The 25894-nt window shown below is 31.3% G+C and overlaps 3 protein-coding genes across 3 annotated transcripts; 2 read left to right on the forward strand and 1 right to left on the reverse strand.

Annotated features, from left to right (window-relative positions):
* Positions 1–2149: 2149 nt before the first annotated feature.
* LOC123891167 (indole-3-acetic acid-induced protein ARG2-like) lies at positions 2150–2927 on the reverse strand. The gene is made up of 2 exons (XM_045941008.1): positions 2728–2927; positions 2150–2597 (listed from the first exon to the last, which is right to left on the reverse strand). Exons 1-2 carry the CDS (start codon positions 2799–2801, stop codon positions 2378–2380), a joined length of 294 nt encoding a protein of 97 aa, XP_045796964.1. The 5' UTR covers positions 2802–2927; the 3' UTR covers positions 2150–2377.
* A 6079-nt stretch (positions 2928–9006) lies between these two features.
* LOC123891168 (uncharacterized protein C57A7.06) lies at positions 9007–14628 on the forward strand. Its single transcript, XM_045941009.1, has 11 exons — positions 9007–9442; positions 9541–9607; positions 9693–10180; positions 10959–11180; positions 11268–11594; positions 11948–12301; positions 12397–12477; positions 12600–12677; positions 12759–13145; positions 13733–13864; positions 14085–14628. Exons 1-11 carry the CDS (start codon positions 9158–9160, stop codon positions 14253–14255), a joined length of 2592 nt encoding a protein of 863 aa, XP_045796965.1. The 5' UTR covers positions 9007–9157; the 3' UTR covers positions 14256–14628.
* Positions 14629–20057: 5429 nt separating this feature from the next.
* Positions 20058–25471, forward strand: LOC123891169 (caffeoylshikimate esterase-like). The gene is made up of 8 exons (XM_045941010.1): positions 20058–20357; positions 20631–20721; positions 20848–20880; positions 23381–23527; positions 23617–23747; positions 23990–24127; positions 24281–24379; positions 24714–25471. The coding sequence occupies exons 1-8, from the start codon at positions 20331–20333 to the stop codon at positions 25086–25088; spliced, it is 1041 nt and encodes a 346-aa protein (XP_045796966.1). The 5' UTR covers positions 20058–20330; the 3' UTR covers positions 25089–25471.
* Positions 25472–25894: the final 423 nt, after the last annotated feature.

Here is a 25894-nt window from a genome sequence, read left to right on the forward strand (position 1 = left end):
TTGCACATCCACTTTTCGTTGCAAGTGTGAAGATATGAGAAACACCAAAAAGTTTAAAGAACAAGATTTGGTGCTTCTCTTTCTCACAGGTTTGAATGATCATTATGCAATGGTAAGATCTCAGATTCTATTAATGGAACTTTTTCCCCAATTGAATGCTGCTTTTGGATTAGTAATTCAGCATGAAAGTCTTAATGGTTTAGAAACTATAAGTGATTCATTGGATAATTCTGCTTCTATCAATTTTGCACGCAAACCGTTTGGCAAAAGTCCTGCTTCTTCCAAAAATGACAAAATGTGCACTTATTGTGGATAATTGCTTTAAGAAGCATGGATTTCCACCGGGCTATAGATTCAAAGACGGTACTCTAGCTGTTAATAAACATCACGGACAGGCTAGTGCACACTATGGACAGGCTAGTGCAAACCATGTTGCTAGTGAGGATCATGGAGGCAAAAATGCTGTGGATAATCGGATAGCCACATTCAACTCTCAGGAATATCAACCTTTGATGGCTTTATTGAAATCCAACAGTCAAAATGCAGGTGAAGGAACTTCACAAGTGAATAGCATCACCAAAGTCATTGCTTCTTCTTACTGCAATGACAAGCAAGGTATTGGCTTTACTCCATTAGTTCTATTTTGCGGTATAATGTTATATCTGTAAGCTTAATTACCTCTCGGCATAAAGGACATCTTTCTCTAGGACTTGCTGCCTTAAGTCCATCGACAATAGATACTGATGCAGCCGGAGCAAGCACAAATGTAACAGAATATATGACCGCAAGTCAGAGAAACTGGATCAAACACTGTGTCCTGTCATCCAAGAGCCAAATGACGAACGATGTCAACATTATATATATGAGGGCTTTTTCTAACATGCACAATCAACTCATGTGGTGCATGGTGCGCAAATTTCGAATAACATTATAATGAATACGAATTTTACAAAATCGACCGTTGGATTGAAAGATTATATCATATAGATCATCCATATAATTTTTAGAAAAATCGAAAATCATTTGATATGTTAATGAGACCCATCAAAATTAACGGTTTATGAGTTTTTATTAAATACCGTTAATTTTGATGGGTCTCAATAACATATGAAATGATTTTCAATTTTTCTAAAAAAATCTATGGATGATCTATATGATATAATTTTTCAATCCAATGGTCAATTTTGTAAAATTCGTATTCGTTATAATGTTATTCGAGACTTGTGCACCATGCACCACATAAGTCACTTGTGCATGTTAGACTTGCCCATGTATGAGATACTTTAGACCATCTACAAATAAGATGTTTACAAGCATCCTTTTTTGGATAAGAATAAAAGTTTCCTTCAAATTAAAAATATATATCCATAATCATTAACTTGACTAGATCAAATAGACGGCCTCAGTGTATGAGCAAGTCAAATGAAAAATACGAATGTTCCTAATGCACATAAATTGGGGAAGAATTCATAAAAAATTAACTTACCAAGCATATAGAACAAGTCAAGTTAAGATCAATTTTGATAGAATCAAAGAGGTCACAAATCTTTACATAAACTTCTTTTTCTTTTTTAAAAATTATAAGTAACAAAAAAAAATGTTGTTGTGGCAGCTGATTCACTTAAGTGATTTGTTACATAAGCATTGACTTGGTCAAAATTGACATTTTGCAAAAGGGATAAACATAGGGGGCCAACTAGATCATAATAAATACGAGATCATAATAAAATAGAATTAGATATCTTAACTAAATACGAGATCTTTAAAGTAGAATTAGATATCTTAACTAAATTGCATTAAAAGTTAAAAGAGTTAGAAGGGAAAAGAGACAACAATATCGACAAATATCACTTGAAATTCATATATACACCCCCAATTTTTTTTAATGTAAATATTACCCCAAATCTCTGTCAAACAGAGATTGTGTAACAATTAAATAAAAACTTGTCAAATGCTTAATCAAATAAAGAACATTTACAGATTGCGAAATTGCTCTGAATCACTGTCAAAACAGAGATAATGCAACCAAATTATATTAAACTTATCAAAATATTTAAAGTTACTTTGTTATTTGGGTAGTATTTTTCTGATTATAGTTAAATTTACTCAAATATTTTTTGTAACTTTTGATCAACAACAATGCAAAATATTATCATAAACCAGTTTATAACGTGCAAGCTATAATCCAAACATCACACACCAAAACAAATTTAACAAAAATAGTATAAATTGCATTCAATAAAGATTAGAAATACATCATCATTAACTAATGATCAACTAGCAACTAATAATGTTTCCAAAACTAGTAAAAAATAAACCAAACTGAGTAGAATCTTCGTGATTAACAGAATCATTCATGAGATCCTCCACGTTAAAATTAGTTGTTAAGTTTCTTGCGGAGAAGTTTAGCACGTAATTCAGCAGCGTCAACATCCTTAACATTTTCAGGCTTATAGTAACCGGTAATAGGATCCGGTACCCAAGAAACCTTATAAGTAGAAACAACCTCTTCCCCTGTCTTTGTGGGTCCCATCTTGTTACCAATAGACACTGCTCCTCCCCTTGTTGCACTTTCTGTTGCAGCAGCGTAACCACGTCTGTTCAATTAATAAAAAATTACCATATTAAAAATCACAACATTAAAATCATAATAAAAATTAATTAATATTAATATTAATATTAATGATAATTGATAACACTAATTAAGAAACACGTTACGTTACATACCTTGTGAAAGTGTTAGAGAATCCTTCAAGAACAATAGCGGAAAAAACCTTAGCGTTAGCGAAAGAACGAGCCATTAGTGAATTTGATTAAATTGAGTGAGTGAAACAAAGATGTGTTGAATTTTGGTGAACTACGGAAAAAGCTTATTTGTTAGAGAGGAAATAAGCTTTTTTCCACAGTTTGAAAATTGAGTTTGGTGTGTTGTGAAGAGAATTGGTGAGGGAGGCGCATTATATAGGGATGAGAAAATATTAGGGTAAAAAAAAAGATACGCGCGTAAAAATAAGATTTAAGCAAATCTTTTTTTTTTTTAATAAGAATAAGATATCATTATTAGGAGTAGTAAATCGTAACAAATCTTTATTTCTTTTTTTCTTGCGAAGAAAGTATTACCATGAGAATTCCAAAATATATAAAGTAAAAATGAAGCGCGGAGATAAAGTTAATCGAGGCGAGGTCACATAAAAGAAATTTTTTGTCTTTTAAATTTGTCGCATGGCTAAAGAATTGTGTTATGCACCCAAACAATTCCATTTGTATAAATAATTTAGAGCTTCTTTAACGCTCTAAGTTTGGTGCTCTAATTTCTATATACATATGGCCGAATATTTCTGAGATGTCAATGAACAGGACGTCCTTCTATTTATCGATAATATCTTCCGTTTTGTCCAAGCCTGATCCGAAGTATCGGCCTTATTGGGCCGAATGTCTTCCGTTGTGGGTTATCAACCTACCCTAGGTACTGAAATGAGTATTTACAAGAAAGAATTACTTCTACCAAAGAATTATCTATAACTTCTATTCAAGCAGTTTATGTACCTAACGGATTTGGATCATCTCCAATTTTCCTTTATGTTTTCTTTCATTTTTCTTAATTTAAGGGTCGGTAAATTATAAAGAATAAAAAGGAGAGAAAATCAATCATTAGATTAAGAAAAAATGAGAGAAAAAATGAGGGAAAATTGGAGAGGATTCAAATCCTCCATATGAATGTGCATCACTGTTAAGTAGTAATAGTTAAAGAGAGGACGTGTATTATCTCACGTAAAATGTCAAATACCTTCCTGAAATTTCAAAATTTGTTAAATACCCCCCTGAAATTTGGAAATAGGCAAATACCGCATGAAATTGTAAAATGTCAATCAAATTGTCTCCTGCTTCGTTTATTCTGTTTATTTTGATGAGGAAAAGATGAATGAGACAATAACTGATAAATAGTATGATGTTGATGATTGGTGTTTCTTGTCTGGTTCTGAATCTGATGACTTAAATTGGTCTATTGAGTGGTTAAAACCTTTTGGTTCTGATTTTGAAAGCAATGATAATGATGATGAGGATGATTCTGGTGATGATGGTTTTGCTTCTTTTGGTTCCTTGTTATTCACCTTGTTGCAAGGAGGTTGAAGACTAAAAAAATGTACTTTTGAAGGCTCAAAATAGACGAAATAAACAGAGTAGGGGGCAATTTGATCGACGTTTTACAATTTCAGGGGGTATTTGACAAATTTTAAAATTTCAGGGGGGTATTTGGCGATTTACTCAATAATTAATTATTAAATATACTAATTTAAAGACTCATGCATTCGAAAATTTCTTTTTTTGTTAAGTGGATGTACGCGCTTGGAACTTCGATTATATATAAATGAACTACACTACAAATTGAAGAATTTGAATTACCATCTAAAATTAAATATTTTTTTAAAAAAATCTCATTGTAACTAGGGGTGGGTGTAGGTACGGATCCATACCTATTAAACTGGTGTTGCTAAAAAAAATGTGTTCATAAACTTAAGTTTCATGCTTGCAGATTAGCTGAAAAGGTGGTTTTATTTCTAGCAAGAACCGGGAAAAATAACAAAGAAATCAAATTTTTAGGTGTAAAGTTGAGACGAAAAAAAGAAAGTAAACAAACCAAATCAATATATGAGAGAAAAACGAGACTCGGACAGGAGGTGGGTGAGGGATGTACCTCTAATGCAATGTTGAGTTCAGTGGCGGAGCTAGACTAAAAATATAAATTAAATATGAAATTCATAGACCATTTACGTTTAAACAATGTTGCATCGTTTAATAACATTTAATTTCATCCAAAATAATGTTGCATCGTTCAATAACGTCTGAAATAGATTAATATATTGTTTAGATCAACTAAAATTAACGGTGTTCAATAAAAATGTATTGTTTTTATCTTTTGCAAGAGAGATTAGGTAGAAAAGAAATTTCACATGTATCTTGCTTTAATAGATTTACATGATACGGGAATCGATTTTTTATTTTGTTATTTAAATTGCAATTTATATTAGGAGACAAGCCAATTATACAATTGACCTTACAATTACCATCACGAGTGGGATTGGAGAAAAAAAGATGTTGTTACTCCGATTACAGATCAAATGAACAGTAGTATGTACTTCATCCGTCCCTTTTTATAAGAATTTTTTCAAAGCTAAATTGTCCTTTTGGCTCCCTATATTTCAAAATAGCACTTCTAGCCCCTATCTTTACCCCTTTTGCAGATAGGGGGCTAGAAGTGTTATTTTTAAACATAAGGAGCCAAAATTGAAAGTTTATGAAACATAGGGGGTCAAAAATCTATAATAATGATATTGTAATAACTTTAATTTATAGATTGTTGATGTGCCTTCGGAACGATAGGCGCCGTCGAAGACGTCTATTTTATTTCGTCCCCGCCAAAAATGCTTTTGGCATTTTCAGAGCAGGAATTGTTCGACCATTGCGTCTGTGACACAAAAGGTGGTACCTTTCAAGATGGTCAACCAACAGCAACTTTCGATTACATATGCAAGAATGAGATATCTTTGCAAAAAGATTAACCATATGAGGGTAAAAAGATGACTTGCCAAAGAGATAAGGTACAATAGTTATTTGTCTCCCTTTCTCTAATTGCTTATGCGATTAATTTAGTTTATCATTACTAACGATTTTTTCAATCTAATTAATTTGCAGTTAATAGGAAGGCAGGTCATTTATATTCATGGATATGATGACGTTGACTCAGAAAATCTTGAAGAGCTGCTCAATGCGGTTAAACGTCAACCTATATGTATAAAATTAGTGTCCCTCTAAAGGATGTGGATAATTTCAAGAAATACGATGAGAAAGAGGTTTGTGTGGCAAATAACATTATTTCACTGTATGGGGATAAATGACATCCTCAATACAATAAAATATTAATTTTATATTTTTATGTTTTATGATGTTTATAGGGGGTTTTCTCCAAAGGTGGTCGACACTAAAGAGACAATATGTCATGGAATGGTGATAGTAGGGTATGGTAAATCTTCTGATGAAGTGTCGTATTGGATTCTAAAAAACTCGTGGGGAATACATGGCTGCATGTACTTTGTAAGAGGTTCTGACAAAGGGTTATACGGAATCAACAATCATGTTGTCTATCCCATTAGGAATGTTTCATCTCAATCATGTTGTCTATCCTTGGTAGTACATTGGCTTGATCAAATTTTCTTTCATTTGTGAGATATCTATTTGAAACTAGAAATATAGACACTCTTTAGCTCTTGAATAGGAACAACATATGACGAGTTCCAGTCAGCATTAAATATTTCCCTAAGTTGAGATACAATGGCAGTGGTGTATGTCCCTTACATTACTAACTACATATTTTTCATTACTGACTCTTGTAAAATCAGGGTATATATTTCCTGTACTATTTCCACCCTGAATGGCAGGTACTGTATTATTGAAATCTGTTACTACATAATTTTTATGTTTAAACAATGTTGAGCGATGTACCTCTAATGCAAGGTTGGGTTCAGTGGCGTAGCCAGACTAAAAATATAAATTAAATATAAAAATTCAGAGACCATTTACGTTTAAACAATGTTGCATCGTTTAATAACATCTAATTCATCTAAAATAATGTTGCATCGTTTAATAACATCTAATTCATCTAAAATAATGTTGCATCGTTCAATAACGTTTGAAATAGATTAATACGTTGTTGAGATCAATTAAAATTAACGATGTTCAATAAAAATGTATAAACCCTTAGGGTCCGTTTGGTGCGCATGATAGCATAGTGACAGGATATGATATAAAATAGGATAAGGATATGATAGGATAACAGCAGGATAACAGTTATACTCAGTTATCATATCCTGTGTTTGGTGCACACAGAATAACAAACATGATAACTATTATATTTTGTTTTTAATACATACTTGCTCATAATAATATGATGACAAAATTACTCTTGTAAAACAATTGTTATTTTTTTAAAATTATTTTGTAATACTTTGAATTTTATAAATAAAAAATATAAATAAGTAATCAAATAACTTTATATAATTTAAATAAAAAAATCATGAGAAAATAATCAAGTTTAATTTTTCATATGAATCATGATCAAATAAATAACTCAATAATATATACATGTTAGATAAGCCAAATAAATATATGATATATCTCATAAGTAAATAATAAAACTACTATTGCAAAAGAATTATATTTAATTTTTTATAAAATTTAAATTAATATCCCTATTTGTCAATTTTTTAATAATCATTTTACTTTAAAATATTGTAATTTTAGTAAAATTTTGATTTTTTAGAATATATAAATTACAAAATTACCCCTGTGAGAAAATCACATATATATTTAAAAATTAATTATTTTATTATTTATATTTTATTAATTTTATTTTATGTATTTTAAAATATATTTTATAAAATAAATCAGTAATTTTTTTTTCTTATCCTATCCTGCTGGTAACCCAACTCAAATTCAGAATAAGAATTATAACTAGAGAGACATAATATGATAAGCTTCAGGATTAACTTATCATATCCTGCTGTATCACCAAACACTAGATTGTGGCAGGATATGATACAGTTATCCTATTCTATCTCTTATTCTGTGCACCAAACGAGCCCTTAATGTTGTTGAGTTTCAATAACATATAACATGATTTTAAATTTTATACTCGTTAAAACGTCACGGTTACAATTTGATTTCTCATATATATATATATATATAGACCAATCTTTAAAAAAAAATTAATTAAACACGTATTATTGTTTGTGTTTTCTTGTGGAGTTGTGGTGTAGAAATTTATGTGTAAAAAAAAATCAATTTAAAGCCAAAAAACACGGATCAACATGATCGAACTCCCGACACTCTCATCATATACAGAGCCTTAACCACTGCACCTAGAAGAGTCATTGCACTAATAAATTACGGTTATAAATACATATACTTATTAAAAATCGAAAATTCTGGTGTGGCTATAGCCACACTATGTCTCTACATAGGTCCGTCCCTGGGTGTAGGCCAGGTCGGCCTACAGAGGTCTACGGCCCAGTCTATATAGGCTCATGCCATGTCAGACAACTTTCTTAAATAGAGAACGCCAAAACTTTTTTATTAGCTATTTAGTTAAAAAAAATTGGGCTGCAGGTCATTAAGAAAAACTTTTTATGTGAAATAAACTTTAAACAAGCTAACAACTCATGTCAGACTTTCAAGACTAAGGGCTCGTTTGACCCAGCTTTTTTTAGAGTTTACGCAAATAACTTATGCAATATAAATTATGTTTTATGTTATTTTATAAGTTCACACTAATTAAAATTGTAATTTTATAAGCTATTTTATCATAAATTACCTTGAAAAAATTATAATAATATATAAAAATTGCATAAGCTGTTTGTATAATCTCTAAAAAAAACTGGGCTAAACGAGCTCTAAAGTTTGAAAAATAAGCTTATAACAGATCACAAGTCAGACTTTCAATTTTTTGACAAGTCAGAATTAGGCTTGCAAAACTTAGCTCGACATAGTTTATTCCCGTTCCTAATGCACCTTAGTTCAAAAAAAAAAAAACAGTATTTCTTGTCAATAAAGACGTAAAAACATACGGTATTTCTATTTAATTTAATAAAGTACTCCCTCCGGTCCTTATTATAAGGAACAGTTTGACAAAAACACACAGACCAAGGAGACTTATTTTTTTATTAAAAATTCTAAAATGTTATGTTTAATTCCAAAAATAACCTTGGTCTTAATTGATTGTTGTCTCTTGTAATTATCAATATACTAAAATGTTATGTTTAATTCTAGTGTGTGTAATTAATGTTAAGCATTGAAATAGGTTATATTGGAGTATGCAATTCAATTCAATAAGGGTATAAAAGGAATTACTTATTTAATAAAGCATAGATTTAAGGAGTGTTCCTTATGTAAAGGACCAAAAAAAAATCAAATTGTTCCTTATAATAAGAACCGGAGGGAGTAGTAAGGTTTATACAGTAATTTCATCTTCTTGTTTTTTTATTTATTTTATTTTTTTATAAACAGGTTATAATTTCTTTCGTTGGCGTTATCAAAACCTAACGGCGCTGCTACTTCTCCAACTCTGCACTGTTGAGTTGAGCTGTTACCACTTTCATCAACCATGGCTGAGAAGAAGCGGAAAGAGAGAGCCGACACCAGCCGCAACCGTAACACCGGAAAAAAGAAATCGAAGAAGGATTCAGGCCGCAAAAAAACCGGTCCTCATTTACCTTCATCACTGAAAAAAGAAATCGAACGCTTAAACCCTAACCCTATCGATGTCGATGAAATCGACAGTGACGTATACGAATACGAAGAAGAATTACCTGAAGAAGAATCAAGGAAGAATAAGCGATACGATCCTGTAGCTGTCAATGATGACGTTAACTTTTCTTCTGATTTCGAGGTTTGTATTGATTTCATGTATATTTGGTACTATTTTATGCTTTGATGATTGCAATTCATGATTCGGTTTGGTTAATTTAATCTCTTTTGTATTCTTAGGACGAGAATGTACAATCGGACGACGAAAATGATGACGAAATCGACACTATTTTCGAAGGAATCACCGGTATGCCAAATGAGACGTTTGCATATCAATGTTTCCGACGACATTGTTACTTTGTGATACATTTTTAATTTTTATCGTAATGCAGATAATAATAAGAAGGTGATGGTGAAGAATGATGTTATTCCAGAGCTATATCCTGAGTCTGAATATAATCCTAGTCGTGATGTTGTGGAAGGCGATGGACGCGTTAGCATCGAGGATCTTCTTAATCCTCTTAGTGAAGAACCTGAATTTGCAAAACTTAGGAAGAGAAATCAACTAATTGAGAAACATGCTAGAACTGTTTATGCACCACTTCCGAAGGCAGAGCAAGCGAAGGTTGATAGGAAGGTAGCATATGAAATAACAAAGAAAGAAGTCACAAAGTGGCAACCTATTATTCAGAAAAACAGAGAGGCACCTACTATATTCTTTGATGAGAATACAGATCTTGGGTTTTCAACTATAGGAGCAATAGCTTCTGAATTTGAACCCAGGACTGAATTTGAGAAGAAAATGGCTGCACTGGTTCATAATGACAAAGTTATTGAAGCTCATAACAAGGATGGTTCTAGGCTTCTTGAATTAAACAAGGTATGTATGTTGTTTATATTAGTTGGCAATCAATTTTTACATTACTGTTAGTAGCGGATTATCGAGTTTAGTATTTGATTGTCTTTTTTCTGGTTCTCATACTTTCCAAGTCTATGATCTATAAACAAAATATCTTGAATTTTCATTTGTAAAGTTGAACTTCTTTGGTTGTATCATTTATGGAGCTTTCTAAATTTCAAAACTCAAACTTGAATTTGTTTGTTAAAATAATCATTGTTGGATATATAATTATACAATAGATTAGATTTGATTAAGATTGTTATTCTCCCCTTTGTGATTGGACATAACCATAACCGACATTACTGCGGAGGAAATAAGATGGTATATATATTTTAAAATGATTTTTTTTTTTTTTTGGTTTCAGTAATTTCTTCACGAAAGATGGCATGCCTTTTAAGTTGAATAGATTAATAGAATACAATTATTCGTTTAGGAAAATTCCATACTCAATTACTTCTGCCGAAAATTAATAGCACCAACTACATTGTTTAATTTTCTGTTTACATTATGATGCATGGATACTCCATTTGAGGGAGAGTACCAGTATCGTGTACGTACCCGTATCAGGACTGGGTACATACCCGTACCTTAATTTATGCACGTACACGTACATTAGTTTTTCTAAAAATGGCGTACCCCGTACTGGTACCCGTATCGGGTACCGTTACCGTACCCGCACATAGGCAAATAAACTTTACAAAGCTATCATTATTGTGATTGAATTCCATTGTTTTTTGTTGTTTATGATGCTTGATAGATTTCTATCGAAGATGAGAAGGAAAGGCAAAACCGGATGGCTAAAATGCGAAGCCTTCTTTTTCGTCATGAAATAAAGTTCAAGCATGTGAAAAAGATAAAGTCCAGAACATTTCATCGTTTGTTAAAGAAAGATAAATTGAAGGCATTGTCTTCTCAATTGGAAATGGATCCTGAAGCTGCTAATGAATATGCTTTGAAACAAGAACGCCAGAGGGTGGAGGTATGTGTGTGTGTGTTTATCATCTTTTTGATTGAAGGATGAAAATTGTTCTTATTAATCCTTTTCTTAATTCCCAACTTGTTTTAGGAACGCATGACTCTGAAACACAAACACAACAGTAAGTGGCTTCAACGTAACAAGCAACGTGGTTTAGATAAGCAGGATGAAGGAACTCGTGCTGCCGTGATTGAACATTTTCAAAGACATGATGAACTGACTAGAAAAATCAATACTATGGACAGTAGCAGCAGCAGCAGTGATGATAGCAGTGATGAAGATGATGATGATATTACTGCTGATTCTGATCCGGATAAGGATAACAAGATTTTGCGAAAAGCAAAACAAAAGACACTAGAAGTGTTGGAGGAAGATGATGAAATTCCCACATCAGGATTGCTATCTTTACCTTTTATGGTTATTCTTCTTCTTTTCTTATTCTTGTCTTCCTGAAATGAATATTAGTTTCCCAACCTCTGATAGTATATACATGTTCCTAATCCCCACAAAGACTGGGTTAAATACTTAAATAAATAAATATTTTTTAGTAAAAAAAAAAACTTAAATATTTTATATGAACTATTATCTTTTTAAATGATTTGTACTATTGACAGTAGAAAGAGGGATCTCGAACAATGAGGAAGATATATCATTTTCGCATATTTTGCTTCTAAATATTTTCCTTTGGTATCCCATTTAGAGCTTGAAATTTTTGAGGTTGGATTTTCTTCTATTAGTTTATGACATCCATCTAATGTGCTCTGGTGTAGAGGCGTGGATTGGAGAAAAGAAAAGAGGCAACTATTGATGAAGTCAACCTAACTCTTCATGAATTTGAAGATTCCATGAAGAAGCCGGAGGATTCTGGCGGCTCAGAAGATCCAAAAGTAGCATCTACCAGTGGCAGAAGAGTATTTGGAACGGCTAAAGCCCAGACAATTGATGCTTCTAGTAAGGTGAAATTAGATAAATTTTACGATAACAGTGACGGTGAGGATGAATTGGAGGCCAGCAAAAGTGGGAACAATGAGAATGGGGGAAGTGATCTTCTGCAGAAGGATGTCATCAATGATTCGGTTTTAAATCAAGAGGATTTAGATACTCGCAAAGAATCTGTTTTTAAGGTGATGAAACTTCTATCTTCTTGGACTTCTTCAGATGTTTGTTTTTGTTTGATGGGTATAACACATGTTATGCACTTCTTGAATTTTGATCACAGAACTTTGATGAAGTTGTAAAAAACCCTGGGCCAAAAACTACATACGAAGTTTCCATATTTGCCTCAAATACATGGAAAAAGGTATAATATATTGTGTTGTTTTTATATATGGGTGATCCCTTTCTGTTATCAAAGAAAACTATTTTGATATCTTCCAGATAACTTGTGGCATTGTGTTGGACTGATTTATTGCTAATGGGCAGGCAAAAAACACAAATAATGTAGACACAGACATCAAGAAGTCTCCAAAGTTTACAGGGCCTGTTAGGCACAATGTGAAGGTATGAAATCGTTGTATTTCTGAAGAATATAAACTGAATTGTTGGATTTGCCTGAAAATGTTTTGTCATTTTATGTCCTAGAACACTGAAAGCGATCAATTGGGAGAGCAGAGCGATACGGATGATGAAGGACAGATGGTGGATGGAATTCTGACTTCTGCATCTAAACCATCTTATAAACTTCCATCTCAAGAGGAGCTCATTGCACAAACTTTTGCTGGGGATGATGTAGAAGGTGATTTTGAAAATGATAAGCAGGCGATCCTCAATGAAGAAAATCCTGAGCCAGAAACGCCCCAAGATCTTCCTGGTTGGGGAAACTGGACTAATGTACAGAAAAAGATTGGTTTACCACCCCGGATGGTCAAAGAACATGAAGTTGCCGTGAGAAAAAGGGAAGACAGACTGAATATGAGAAAGGATGCTAAGCTTACACATGTGATTATCTCCGAAAAACCAAGCAAGAAGGTTAGTGACATCAAATATAAGGTTTAGGACCTGCCAGATTATAGACGTTACTCCTCCGTTCCTTTTTAAGTGTTGTTATAGAAGAATTTTTTGTTCCTATTTAACTATCGTTTTGATAGTTTAAAGTTACAATTTGTCAATTATACCCTTATTCTCTCGATAACTCCTACTTCACATTTTCGATAAAATTAATTCATTCTTTCTCAATAATTACATTCCTTTTTTCAAAATGAGGGTAGAATAGGAAAAAGATCCAACAATCCACTATCTTGGTTGGAGACCTTTATGCTAAAACGAAATAGGATTATAATATGTAAAGGCCAGAATGAAATATCAACAATACTTCAGTGCAGTGGGAATGGCTAGGGTGTTAGTCTACACCATTTGGCTGGAGGAACTGAATTTTCATAATTAATTGAGCTTTATAATTTAGTGTCTTGAATCATTTTGCCATTTGCCAACCACCATTGTCTTGTGTAATGAATATTTTTCTTCTACGAACCGCCATTGTCTTGTGTAATGGATATTTTTCTTCTACGTCAAGTAATTGAGCAGGTTTTAATTTTATTCTTTTGGAAATATGACAGGCTGAGAAACTCTATACAAAAACCGTGCCCTATCCTTACCCTTCCAAAGAGATGTTTGATCAGATTAATCGTACGCCCGTTGGACCAGATTTTAACCCGACAACTACAGTTGGAGCTCTTATTCGGCCTGAAGTAAGTTTTTCAGAACACTTCCTTAGCAAATTGGCTATCCTTTGATTCTTTTGTGTGTTTAACTGTTTATCATCATGCTGTATCTTTTTATTCATAGTTATTAAGAATAATATTTGGACTGTCCTCCTTTTTGAAGTAGTAGTAAGTAAAGCCCTTAATTGGATACTTGCACCTGTATTTTATTTGTAGCTGCCTTGTGATTATATTTTTGTATGTGCAGGTGGTGAAGAAACCAGGTGTTATTATAAAACCAGTAGAGTTTGAGGAAGTGAATCCTCATGGTAAACCAGTGCAACAAAGTGTTAAGCACAAGTTGAAGAAAACAAAAGGCAATGATAGCCTAGCCGTAAAAAAATCGAAGTTCAAGGGAAAAAGATCAGCGGGAAAGTGAATTACGATTCTGATCCAGTTCTAGAAATATTCACCATTTTCAGTCTATTCTTTGCAAAGAACAACTTTGGAGATTGAAAGAAGAGTAAAAACAAATTTTAGCAGGCGGAAGCTTATGTCATCCAAGAGAAATAATAGAACGAGGGAGGGTTGCTTCCCTTGGTGTATTAGTATTCACAGGTTAAATTATTGATTTTATTGTTTTTAAATTTAAAAATGTTATTTTATTTCCCTATTTGTTATGTTTAAGCTGTTAAGGTAGTGGCAAAGAATCTAATACTGGCATACTGCGACAGATTTCTTATTTTGTAGTTGTATCAGATACTTTTTATATTTTATATATGAAGCTGTGAGATCTCATGTTTGTTTTTCAAGAAATGTGTGGTGACTGGCTGACTGCTGGTGAGTGTGGGGAAAAAAATAACTGCAGAATAACCAGAAAAACAAAAAAAAACTTAATTAATTTTACCTTTTTTTTTGTGTGGGTAAAATCCAACATTGCTCTTCTTGGAAAACTTGTTTTCGATATGCTTGACACATCAAATAATGCCCTCAAAAATGATTCTGAATGGTGGACAGGTTCTGCTTCATCATTCTTCTGGTTTAGTTGCCGGACATCACTTGGTTCCCTTCATGTTCTTATTTGTTATGTGCAGTCAATGAACTCGACAGTCAATGACATTTTCTTCTCTAGACCATTGAATCTTAATTAGCTTTATATCCAACTTTCTGCAAATATCATTAACGAGGTTAGCAACATGATGTTCACTTTTCAATAACAGAGGACACTTTTGTTCGGCCAATAACATCAATGAAAACCTACAAAACAAAAGGTGGATATTTGTGGCTCTTACAAAATGAAGAGGACTTGGAAGCTCAACCTTCCTAAAAAGATTAAATTCTTTTATTGTCTTTGCTTGTTACACCTCGGTGCCTGGGTCCTCAAAAAAACATCTCTCTGTTCTTGGTGTGGAGTTGATGATGAGACATTCCTTCATTGTGTTTGAGACTGCACTCACTCTAGAAATCTTTGTCTCAACCTTTGAACCTCCAGCCCTCATCTTAATCTCTTCGCTGCTGGAGTTTAGTGCGCTCGGAGAAACCGTAACTCAGAAAAATATTTCAAATTTTCAGCTATGTTTGCTCAATCCAAGTCTGAATTCTTCCATTCTTGCTTTCACAAATCCCAACAAGGCTCCATGGAGGACATGCTTGTCAAATTGAGTTATCAATATTATTTTTTGGAAAATGCTAAACAGTGCCCCCGGGCACTGGTTAAGCATGTTAAAATAGAAATTTTGTCTCGAAATACGTGCATTCAATGCCTCAAAAGTACAAAAAGTTGTCTTTTCAATATAAATTTTATTTTTTATTTTCTTTTTAAGTATGCTTAACAAGTGCCCCGGGGAAACTGTTTAGCATGACCGTTATTTTTTTACGGTAAATTGAGTTCTCAATCATTCATGTACTGTCATGTGGTATTTTTCTTTTTCCTCAACAACTGTATTAAAGTTTTGATGGACAGAAATTCTTAGTGTAGTTTGACATAAAAAAGTTTTAATGAGAAAATCAACTTTAGCTTACAAATCAATGATAATTTATCTGTTTGTTGATTAGCTTACAAAATCAAAGGTGTTAAACTATGCATTGGTTAAAATTGATACAATATGGGTGCTTTTTGAAGAACTTTTTTAGAGTTATGGAAGTGCACCATAAATTTTTAGTCTATTTTAACATGTAATTTTTTTTAATAATGGTTTAACTTCAAAAAATATATATTTTCTAGGAAAATGTTGTATTGGTGACAAATCGTTAGTCGTTAATTGTTATGTTAATTTTTTTCTCAAACTCCTTAACTATTAGTTCAGCCAACACAATCTGAGTTACCCATCTCAGTCGCACCCTCAATTTTGTTATATTATTCCTAAAATCTTCTGAATCTGGTAGATGTTTGCAAGATTTGCACGACTTTGAAATTTTATGAGTAAGCTTTTTTTTGGGGACCAAATATGAATAAGCTTATGTGATATAATCTGGTAGATGTTAGACACAATTATCCCACAAAGAAAATTAGCCAAAAGTAGCTGGTGTTTGGTGATCTGCTAAGATTTGTGTAGGTTAATGGTATAAATTCATCTAACTGAATTTTAAGGTAAATTATAACTAGTGTCTCAAATATACTAATTAGATAAAAAAATTAATTGTAAAAAATATTCTATTAAATGTTGTATAATACTTTAAATTTTTTTCTCTCAGCCAAAAAACACTTTAAAAATTTAAATTTTGATTTTCCCAAAACAAACCTCTTCTTTAATTTTTTTTTCCCAAACAAGTGTCACGGAAGCATTTATTAGCAAGAATGTAAATCATCTACTGCACTCTTTTGTTGTTGTTGATAATACACTAGTACTCCTATTGCTTAGTACTCCATTCGTCCCAAAATATAAACAAAAGTAGGTTAACAAAAGTGAATGTATTTGGTCCAAATCTTTAAATAAATGCATCAAGTTTCTTTGACCCATATTTGCTTATATTTTGGGATGGATGAAGTATTTATTTTAACAATACAACTATACAACCGACTTCCTTTAATAGTATGAAAAGTTTTATAAAATGTTTTTTGACCCATATTTGAATTGCTTTTTATTTTTCTTCATTTAATTAGAGTATATTTGCGAAAATTTAATTAATACACCTTAAACTTTGAAAAAATGTTTTATAAAATGGGATAACAAAATTTTACAAAAGAGTCTTATATATTGGAACAGTATGAAAAGTCGAGTCAAATACACAAATTTCAATAAAATAATTCTTTATTTAGATTATTAATAGGTGCCCTTACGATGCAAAAAGTCATCATTTTTAGATGCAAAAATATGAGTTGAAACCAAAATTAACAAATGTCATAATTGAGAGACCAAAAAGTTTGATTTAAAAAAGGGTGGACTATTTTTGCCACGTGATTAAATAGGGGAGGACAAACGTGTAACTAGACTTAAAATAAACTGAATAGTTCACTTATAATATCATTTAATGTTAAGAGTATCATATTGAATAAGATAAGGTATGAACAAGTGTTTATACGGGGTCAATATTCACTTGCAAACCAATTTTGTAAAGGTCAAATTAAACGACTTAAATTTTAAGATAATATCATAACCTACTACATATAAGATCCACCGTACCACCTATTATCATGTTGCCTCCATCACGCTCACAATCTTGGAATGAAAATAAGGGATGTTTATATTGTAAGCGGAGACAATCTCCACCTTATAACCAAATTTTATAAAAATTAAGTGAAATCAAATTTAAATACTAATTAAATAGTAGTACTATATTAGAACTTATTCAAAATTCTTGAGTTATCAAGTTAACACTCAAATGGTATCAGAACTTATACAAAAGCAAAACCATCAAACCTTTAATATTTCCAACTTGTTTGCATATAGAAAATCAAATAGTACTAGCTAGTAGTAGTAGCATGGTGATGTACTAAGAAAACATAATGATTTCTTGATGAATGAAGTCAATGAACATGAATACATCGCCTGAAAGACTTGGTCAACTGCAATACCGGCTACTGTTAAACATAAATACAAATTTAAGAGTTATAATTGAATTATTTTACATTATCATACATGTCAATTCTAATATGACCAAGTCCTCCAAGTTGTGCATGGTGCACAAGTGGTGACTTATATTATAACGAATACGAATTTTACAAAATTCACCGTTCGATTGATAGTTTATATCATATAGATCATCTATAAAAATTTTGAATTTTTTTGAAAATCATTTGATATGTTATTGAGACCCATCAAAATTAATGGTATTCAATAAAAATTCATAAACCGTTAATTTTGATGAGTCTCAATAACATAACAAATGATTTTCAAAAAAATTCAAATTTTTTATAGATGATCTATATGATATAAACTATCAATCGAACGGTGAATTTTATAAAATTTGTATTCGTTATAATATAAGTCGCCACTTATACACCATGCACAACTTGAAGGTCTAGTTGATGTTAGACAAAGCCGATCATACATATCTTATTTTCTTAAGAAAAATGTTAATATGTGCTCTAAATTCTAAAACTTATCTTAAGAAAGTAAATATAGAAAAAATATTAAAACCTGTTCATTTTAATTTCTGAAACATTAAAATACTTTAACATGTGTTACATGAATCCATGACATTTTTCTTAAAGACACCCTCTCTTAAATTAAAAAATTTAAGGAGAATGTTAAGAAGATAAATTTTGTAAACTTTTATTGGAACTTCTGTATTCAATTTTTTAAATATTAAAATTTTTGTATTATTAAATGATTTCTACTTTTAAGTAGCTCTAAAAACAATCTAGCACTAACCAAAAAAAAAGTGCTCTAAAAACATACTACAAATGTTAACATAATTCAATGTAAACTTACACAAAGAAAATGTTCTACAAATTTTGAAGACATTAAATATTCTGATTTACAATAAATAGAGTTCAAAATAAATGTGAAGAAAAGTATTGGGAAACTGCAAATGCATTGATATCTTCTCTTAACAATGCCCATATCCTTCTTCTGTGCTTGACGCTTGTTCCACACTTTCTCACATGGAATCCTTTAATATTGCTACTAGTACTACGTGATTACAATTTACTCCTAAATTAAATGAGTAGTATGCATTACTCTCTCCGGTCCTAAATATAAGAAGAAATCTATTTTTTAGATTTATTGAAAATATAATGTATTTGGTCTATATTATAAATTAGATACATTAGATTTTCAATAAATCTAAAAAATAGATTTCTTCTTATATTTAAAACCGGAAGAAATAGTATCTTTTCGTAATAAAAAAAACACTTTGAATCCAAGTCTAACTATCATCATAACGTTGAATTTCAATTCAAATATGCTACTATTACTCCTTTTACTCTAATTAATTTATCAATGGGTTATAGGGCATATGTTAACATATGCTACTTTTATGAAGAAAATGAGATAGAAAATTAAATGCAATTTGCATTTAATTTTATGAGAATAATGAAAAAACATTTTTGAAAATAATTTTTCCCCTTATAATTTGGGACAAAAAACATGAGTTTTTTTCTCTTATAAATTGGGACGGAGGGAGTACTATGTCTTAAACAAATCAATTATTGGCTTCTAAAGATAAGAAATACACAATTTTTAATGTAAAATTATTATCTATAATATATTAACAAGTGTTTTAAGGGCACGTGTTAGTTTCTTCCTTTATTGATAGGATCACCTAGCTATAGGTTTGGAAAAGTTTTATCTATACCTAATATATTAACAAGATATAAAAAAACTTGGTATAGATTTTTCATATACCTAACAAACCCACCATAACATAAAACATATCTTTTTTTTTTTACATAAATTTACTTAATAAAAAATATGGATCACACAGACAGAAAGACAGTTAGTAATAATACTAATGTATTTGAGTCAAAAATAGAAAAATAGATTTCTTAATATTATAGTAGGATTTTGTAACGGATAAAAACCGTTCGATTACAATCGTGTTGAGATCATTTTCAATAATTTTGTAAGTAAATTATTCTGATCCGTTCGACCGGATAATCATTGGTTGAAATATCAAATAGTATGAACCTGTGTAATTTCTTATGGTAGGGAATCCAGATCCCACACCTAAAAATGTATACAAATTAAATTCTATTGAAAATTTATACTATGATTTTTATAAATTATTTTGACTCACAAAGTAGGAGTATAATATTTAATAAACACGTACCCCCTCACCGTCTCTTTCAAATGGAGTACTACTACATTGTACCACACCCTATTCTCTATAACCATATTATTTGGCAAACTTCTCTATCTTCTCTTCTCTCTATTAAATCTTTTCGTCACATCGTTCTCTTCTACTCTATTCCACTCATCTGCACGTAGCAAAACGATTTTCCTTATTTCCTCCTACAATTAATAACTTTCACCATCAACTTCTTCTTAATTAGCCTTCAAATTAGGAGCTAGGTAGCTAGATCAACTTTCCCTTTCATTTGGAGATCCATCACTTATACTCAAAGGTTGCTATGGATTTAGAGTTGCAATATCAAGAAGTAAGTACTTCTCTTACACACTAATTTTTCTTTACTTATTTTACTATGAGATATAGCAATAGCAAAATATTGTGTTAATGTAATACTACTTCGGTTTTGAATATAAGCAAAAACACAATTTTTTAAGTTCATCGAATAAAACATATATTTTTACCATAAAATATGTTTTATTCGAAGAACTTAGACAACTGCATTTTTGCTTATGTTTAAAATAGGATGAAGTACTAATTAATATTATGGAGATTAATGTTCTATGCACTTAACATGCATTAGGAGTTCTGGAGGAACTCAAGGGGAGTGCAACTATTCACTTGCAAATGGTTGCCATTATCTTCTCCAAAGGCTCTGGTTTTTCTTTGCCATGGTAATTAATTCACTTTATATTAATTGACTTTTTCTCTATTTTTTATCTATAATTTCTCTCTCTCTCTCTCTCTATATTAGAAGGTGTGTGTGATTTTACTTCTTCTTCATTAAATATGTATTGCAGGCTATGGCATGGAATGCAGTCGTTTCATGAGAGGTAATAAATGTTCTTCCATACTACTGTAGTAACTTGTTATCTTCATTTTTTTATTCCCTCTGTTTTTTTTTTTATTTATTGGAGTCGGTTCAAAGGAAATGTATAAAAAATTCATGCATAAAATTAATTGTTAAATGCTCATGTGGTGAAATTGGCTATATAAGAATTAAATGTCATTAGAATTTAAACATGAACTTCAAAGATTTTGCTCTAAGAGTAAGTTAAATGATAAGTTTTGAATTAGTTTATGAGATTACAGATTAAATTAAATATTAATTAAATATATTTTTTTTATGTTATTTCATACTTATAAACTATTCGTTATAAGTTCGTCCGCTATAAACTTACATATAAGCTATCCGCTGATTTTTACCAAATTGATGCTAGTGTTAGCATAATTTTTTTTGTTGAAAAAAGTATTAGCATATGTTGTGTGTGAGATGAATGATCATTATCTGGTTTTTCTATTTAGTTAGTAGTTGTCATTTTCTAACAGGTGGTTAAACCTCCAATGAGAAAAGAAAACAAGATTAGCATTTATTCGTTAACGGTTGAACCTCCTAAGAAAAAGAATTAACTAACATACATACTGTATATATAGGAGTACTTTATTAATGTCTAAACATCCTTCAATTAGTATTTTTAAATATAGTATTTTTAATTTATTTATCTTAAAATAAAGGGTTAAAATTCTAATACTAGTAAATTATTTAACAAAAAACTTAAGAATTAATAGTGTATTAGTAGGTCTAAATATTTTTATTTTATACTCTAACGCCATAATGGATGTTGCCAATCTGGTGTGCACTAATAACTAATTAGGTGAAGAATTATTTCTTTTGACCAATTAGGTGACGAATTTTGCTACTTCCTTCATCATTTAAAAACTTGGCATTTTGAGGTGTTTACTAATATGAGTGCACTAGTATGAGTGTTTACACGTTATAATCAGTAAAACAAAGATGAAATTCTGTGTAAGCAAAAAAGTGGGCTATGTGATTAAAAAAAATGTGGGCTAAGCCACTGCTCTGGAAATGGTATACAATTTTTTTTCTCTATCCCTACAATAACATCATTCCCACCGAGTGCTCTTGATTAGCTCAAACTGCTCAACAAACTTATAACTAAAAATATACTTAATTTATAGTCAAAACAAGAAAAAATAATAATTTATAGTAGTAACTAAAAGTATAATTTGCTACTACTAGTACTTGCGTATAGACGTATATGTTCAACAAATTACTAATTTTTTTTCCTTCTTTTCAAGTAATTTAGGGTGTGTTTATTTTAGATTTTTTCAAGCAATTTTTTATTTAAAAAAATTTATTTCATCAGTTTAATAGTGTTTGCTATGGAGTTTTACACACAACCCACAAAACTTTTGTTTCATCTAACTATTTGTATGGGTAATGCGTAAAACTCCTCCCTTTATGAATGATCGGTACACCTCATGTTTGGTTGAGAGCGAGACATTCCACTTTACGAATATCTAATAACCTTATTGACGATGCGTAGTTTCTCTCCCAATGATGTGTGCATTCTTCATTCTCTAAAGCTAGTGATGCCATAAACATTGATCATGATCATAAGGCCTAATTATCAAGTCATACCGTCTTTTGACCAAGTCTTGGTGATTGTGCTAAACCTTAGTAGAGTTAAAAAATATTCAACTTCCAAAAAAATATTTCTATATTTCCTTAATAAAACAAAGAAATGAGTATTGTACTATAAATAAAGTCAAACTTTTTTACTATAATGTACTGTAGTACTAACTATGCCAAAAATGTAGACTGTCAATGTCCCTTTGATCTTGTTACACTTGGTCAGTCCTCAAAAATGAAACCTGGGAAATCCAGATGTATCTACAATTAATGAGTTACTAGTTGGTTGGCATGGTCTTTTGTTACAGAAGGGTACAGTTCTTTTTATGTACAAAAGGGGCAGTGCCCCACGGAAGGGTACAGTTGAAGAGTAAACTAAAGGATGATGCAATGCAACACATATTTCTATAATCTGACCGCTCTAATTAAGAAGTACAGATTTCTATAATTTTAGCAGTTTAAAATTTCAACCGTTCATTTCTAATCGAACGGTCCTAATTAGTTACTACTGTGTTAACGTAATTACTGCTGCGTAGAATTCTATTCCAATATTTTATTGCGTGAGATTGATCATGTAAGCCGTCAAACTTTTATACAGATCAACTAATTAAAACTACTAACTAATAGTAATTAAGTTACTATGTTTTGTCTAGTCGTGAGAAGTTTGAGTAATATGCATGAAGTACTGAGTTCTATTATCTGCTCAATGTAATAAAATAAACTACTAACTAGTAATTATTATTATTATTATTATTTTTGTAGAGTACTAACTAGTAATTAACTATCTCATAATCTAATAATTTTGTACATCTCTAATCTAATATGGAGTATACTATAGTAGATGATAAATAAAACATATGTAGCTAATTTTGATATATAGCATGATGAGTGCCCTGCAGAATGTGGAGTAAGGCTAGCTTGTGCCAAATATGCTGTGTATGGTATTGATTATGAAGGACATGGACGTTCTGAAGGTGTTCGTTGTTACATTAAGAAGTTTAATAACATTGTTAATGACTGTTATGACTTTTTCAAGTCAATTAGTGGTATGGATTCAAAACCTTCTTAACTAATATCCTTTGAATGTACATTTTAATCCATTCTAGTTTCATCATGATTTTCATATTCATTTCAGATCTCGAAGAGTATAAGGGAAAGGCTAGGTTTTTGTATGGAGAGTCCATGGGTGGAGCAGTTAGTCTACTTTTGCATCAAAAAGACCCTTCTTTTTGGGACGGTTCCGTTCTTGTCGCACCCATGTGTAAGGTACGTACAATGTGTATAATGTTTTTTTACACCGACAATATATATGAATTTTAAAATATTCAGCGATTACAATTGATTGACAGCGTAAAATGTATTTACGTTACTGGTACCTATCAATTAAATCCATATACTTTATGTTTAGGAAAATTAATCAATCAATTCATTAGTAGCATACAAATAGTACATGAGCAAATTGTCTATAAACTTGATTAATTTGTGTAGTTATTATATTATTTTGCCAGATATCAGAGAAGGTGAAGCCACACCAAATTGTGATCAACATACTGACTAAAGTAGAAGATATCATACCAAAGTGGAAGATTGTTCCCACAAAGGATGTCATCAATTTAGCCTTCAAAGATCCAGCCAAAAGAGAAAGGGTAAGGAAGGTTTTTTCTCCTTAATTTCTTATAAATATGTAATGTTTCTTTATAGTTTATACTCTAAAATTGAGGCTTTCTTAAAATGACTTGAAACTTAATGGATAGTGTTGGATTTATCTGATATGTATCTTCCTCTGACAATGGTTGCAGATAAGGAAAAACAAGTTGATTTACCAGGACAAACCCAGGTTAAAAACAGCTCTAGAAATGTTAAGAACCAGCATGAATCTTGAAGACACCTTATACAAGGTGGTTTATCAATGCATTTTTTATTCAACATAATACTTAAAGTATTTATACACCGACTTATTTGAACTTATCTACTATTATATTTATAGGCTCTTTTGAGACTATCTGGAAGAGTTTATAGGAACAACTTATAACATGTTTATAAGCTGTTTTCAACTTATTTCCATTAATTTTATATGATAGCTTATGAAATCAACTTATGACTTGAATTAGAACAATTTTATCATTTTGTTACAGAAATAGTTTATACATAAACACTTACAATGATAAGCGCTTAATTAAGTGTATCTTTTGGTTTATAAATGTAATTACTTTTTGGCTGAATTTTGAACAGGTAACCATGCCATTTTTTGTAATGCATGGAGAAACAGATACAGTGACAGATCCAGAAGTAAGTAGAGCATTATATGAGAGAGCCAGTAGCAAAGACAAGACAATTAAATTGTACCCTGGTATGTGGCATGGTTTAACATCTGGTGAGCCTGATGACAACATTGAAAAAGTCTTTGAAGACATCATAACATGGCTTGACAAACACGCCAACAATAATGCTGCTGCTTATGAGACTTCACAAACAATTGAGACTTGTGACACGGAGAATTTCACACCAGTTGTATCATCAGCAAAGACTTTGAAGGAGACACAAAGGCGAAAATTCTATCTTTGTGGGTTGAGAGGAAGTCGTTTGTTACATCACTCGGCAACATAGGCGGTAATAATCACACTGTCGTGGTAGGGACTATGACAACGATATATATACCAGTGTAGTGTGTAAGGAACACTCACTTTAATATTCACTTTTCAACATTCACGCTCTTATTAGGTGAAATTCATGTGGGTTCCATCACTTTGAAAATGAATCCACATAAATTGGCCAGAACTCACATGATATCATCTAATAGAAGTGTGCGTGTAAGAGAGTGTCAAAGTAAGTGTTTGATCATAACGTACTATTCCTATACTGTTTTACTGTGGACCTCTCAAATTTTCACTGTGTTATTTACTTTTCATCTTCTGCTTCTGTGACTGTGACTTTAGTGATCCAAATTGTTTACAAAAGTAAAGCAAAGCTCCGCAATGCAATGCTCCAAATTTTCACTGTGTTATTTACTTTTTCAACTTTTTTTTGGCCCCTATTGAAACATTAAGTCAATAAAATAGATTGTTAGGTAGGCATGTTAAAGATCTTCCATGCAGAAATTATCCTACAACTCTAGAAGAATTTATGTACCAAATATTTTAAGAGAGAAAGTGATAATCATCTCTGGCAGTGGCAAACAATATAGCAATCAAGGCTAATAACTAAATTTGAGAGTCATGCGTTAGATGAGATATGGTTTAAAAATGTGTTTATAAGTGAGACGTATAAACTAACTATATAGTGTTAAGTTATAACCAACTCAAATTTAATTATAATTAGGGCCTAATGTTGAAGGGGAAGAAAAGGAAACCATGTTGAGCTGATATACTATTTTTTGGCTATGAAGGACAAACCACAATCCTTTATCTTCTAAG

Source organism: Trifolium pratense, linkage group LG6 (genome assembly GCF_020283565.1).
Source record: "Trifolium pratense cultivar HEN17-A07 linkage group LG6, ARS_RC_1.1, whole genome shotgun sequence".
NCBI classification, from domain to species: Eukaryota; Viridiplantae; Streptophyta; class Magnoliopsida; order Fabales; family Fabaceae; genus Trifolium; species Trifolium pratense.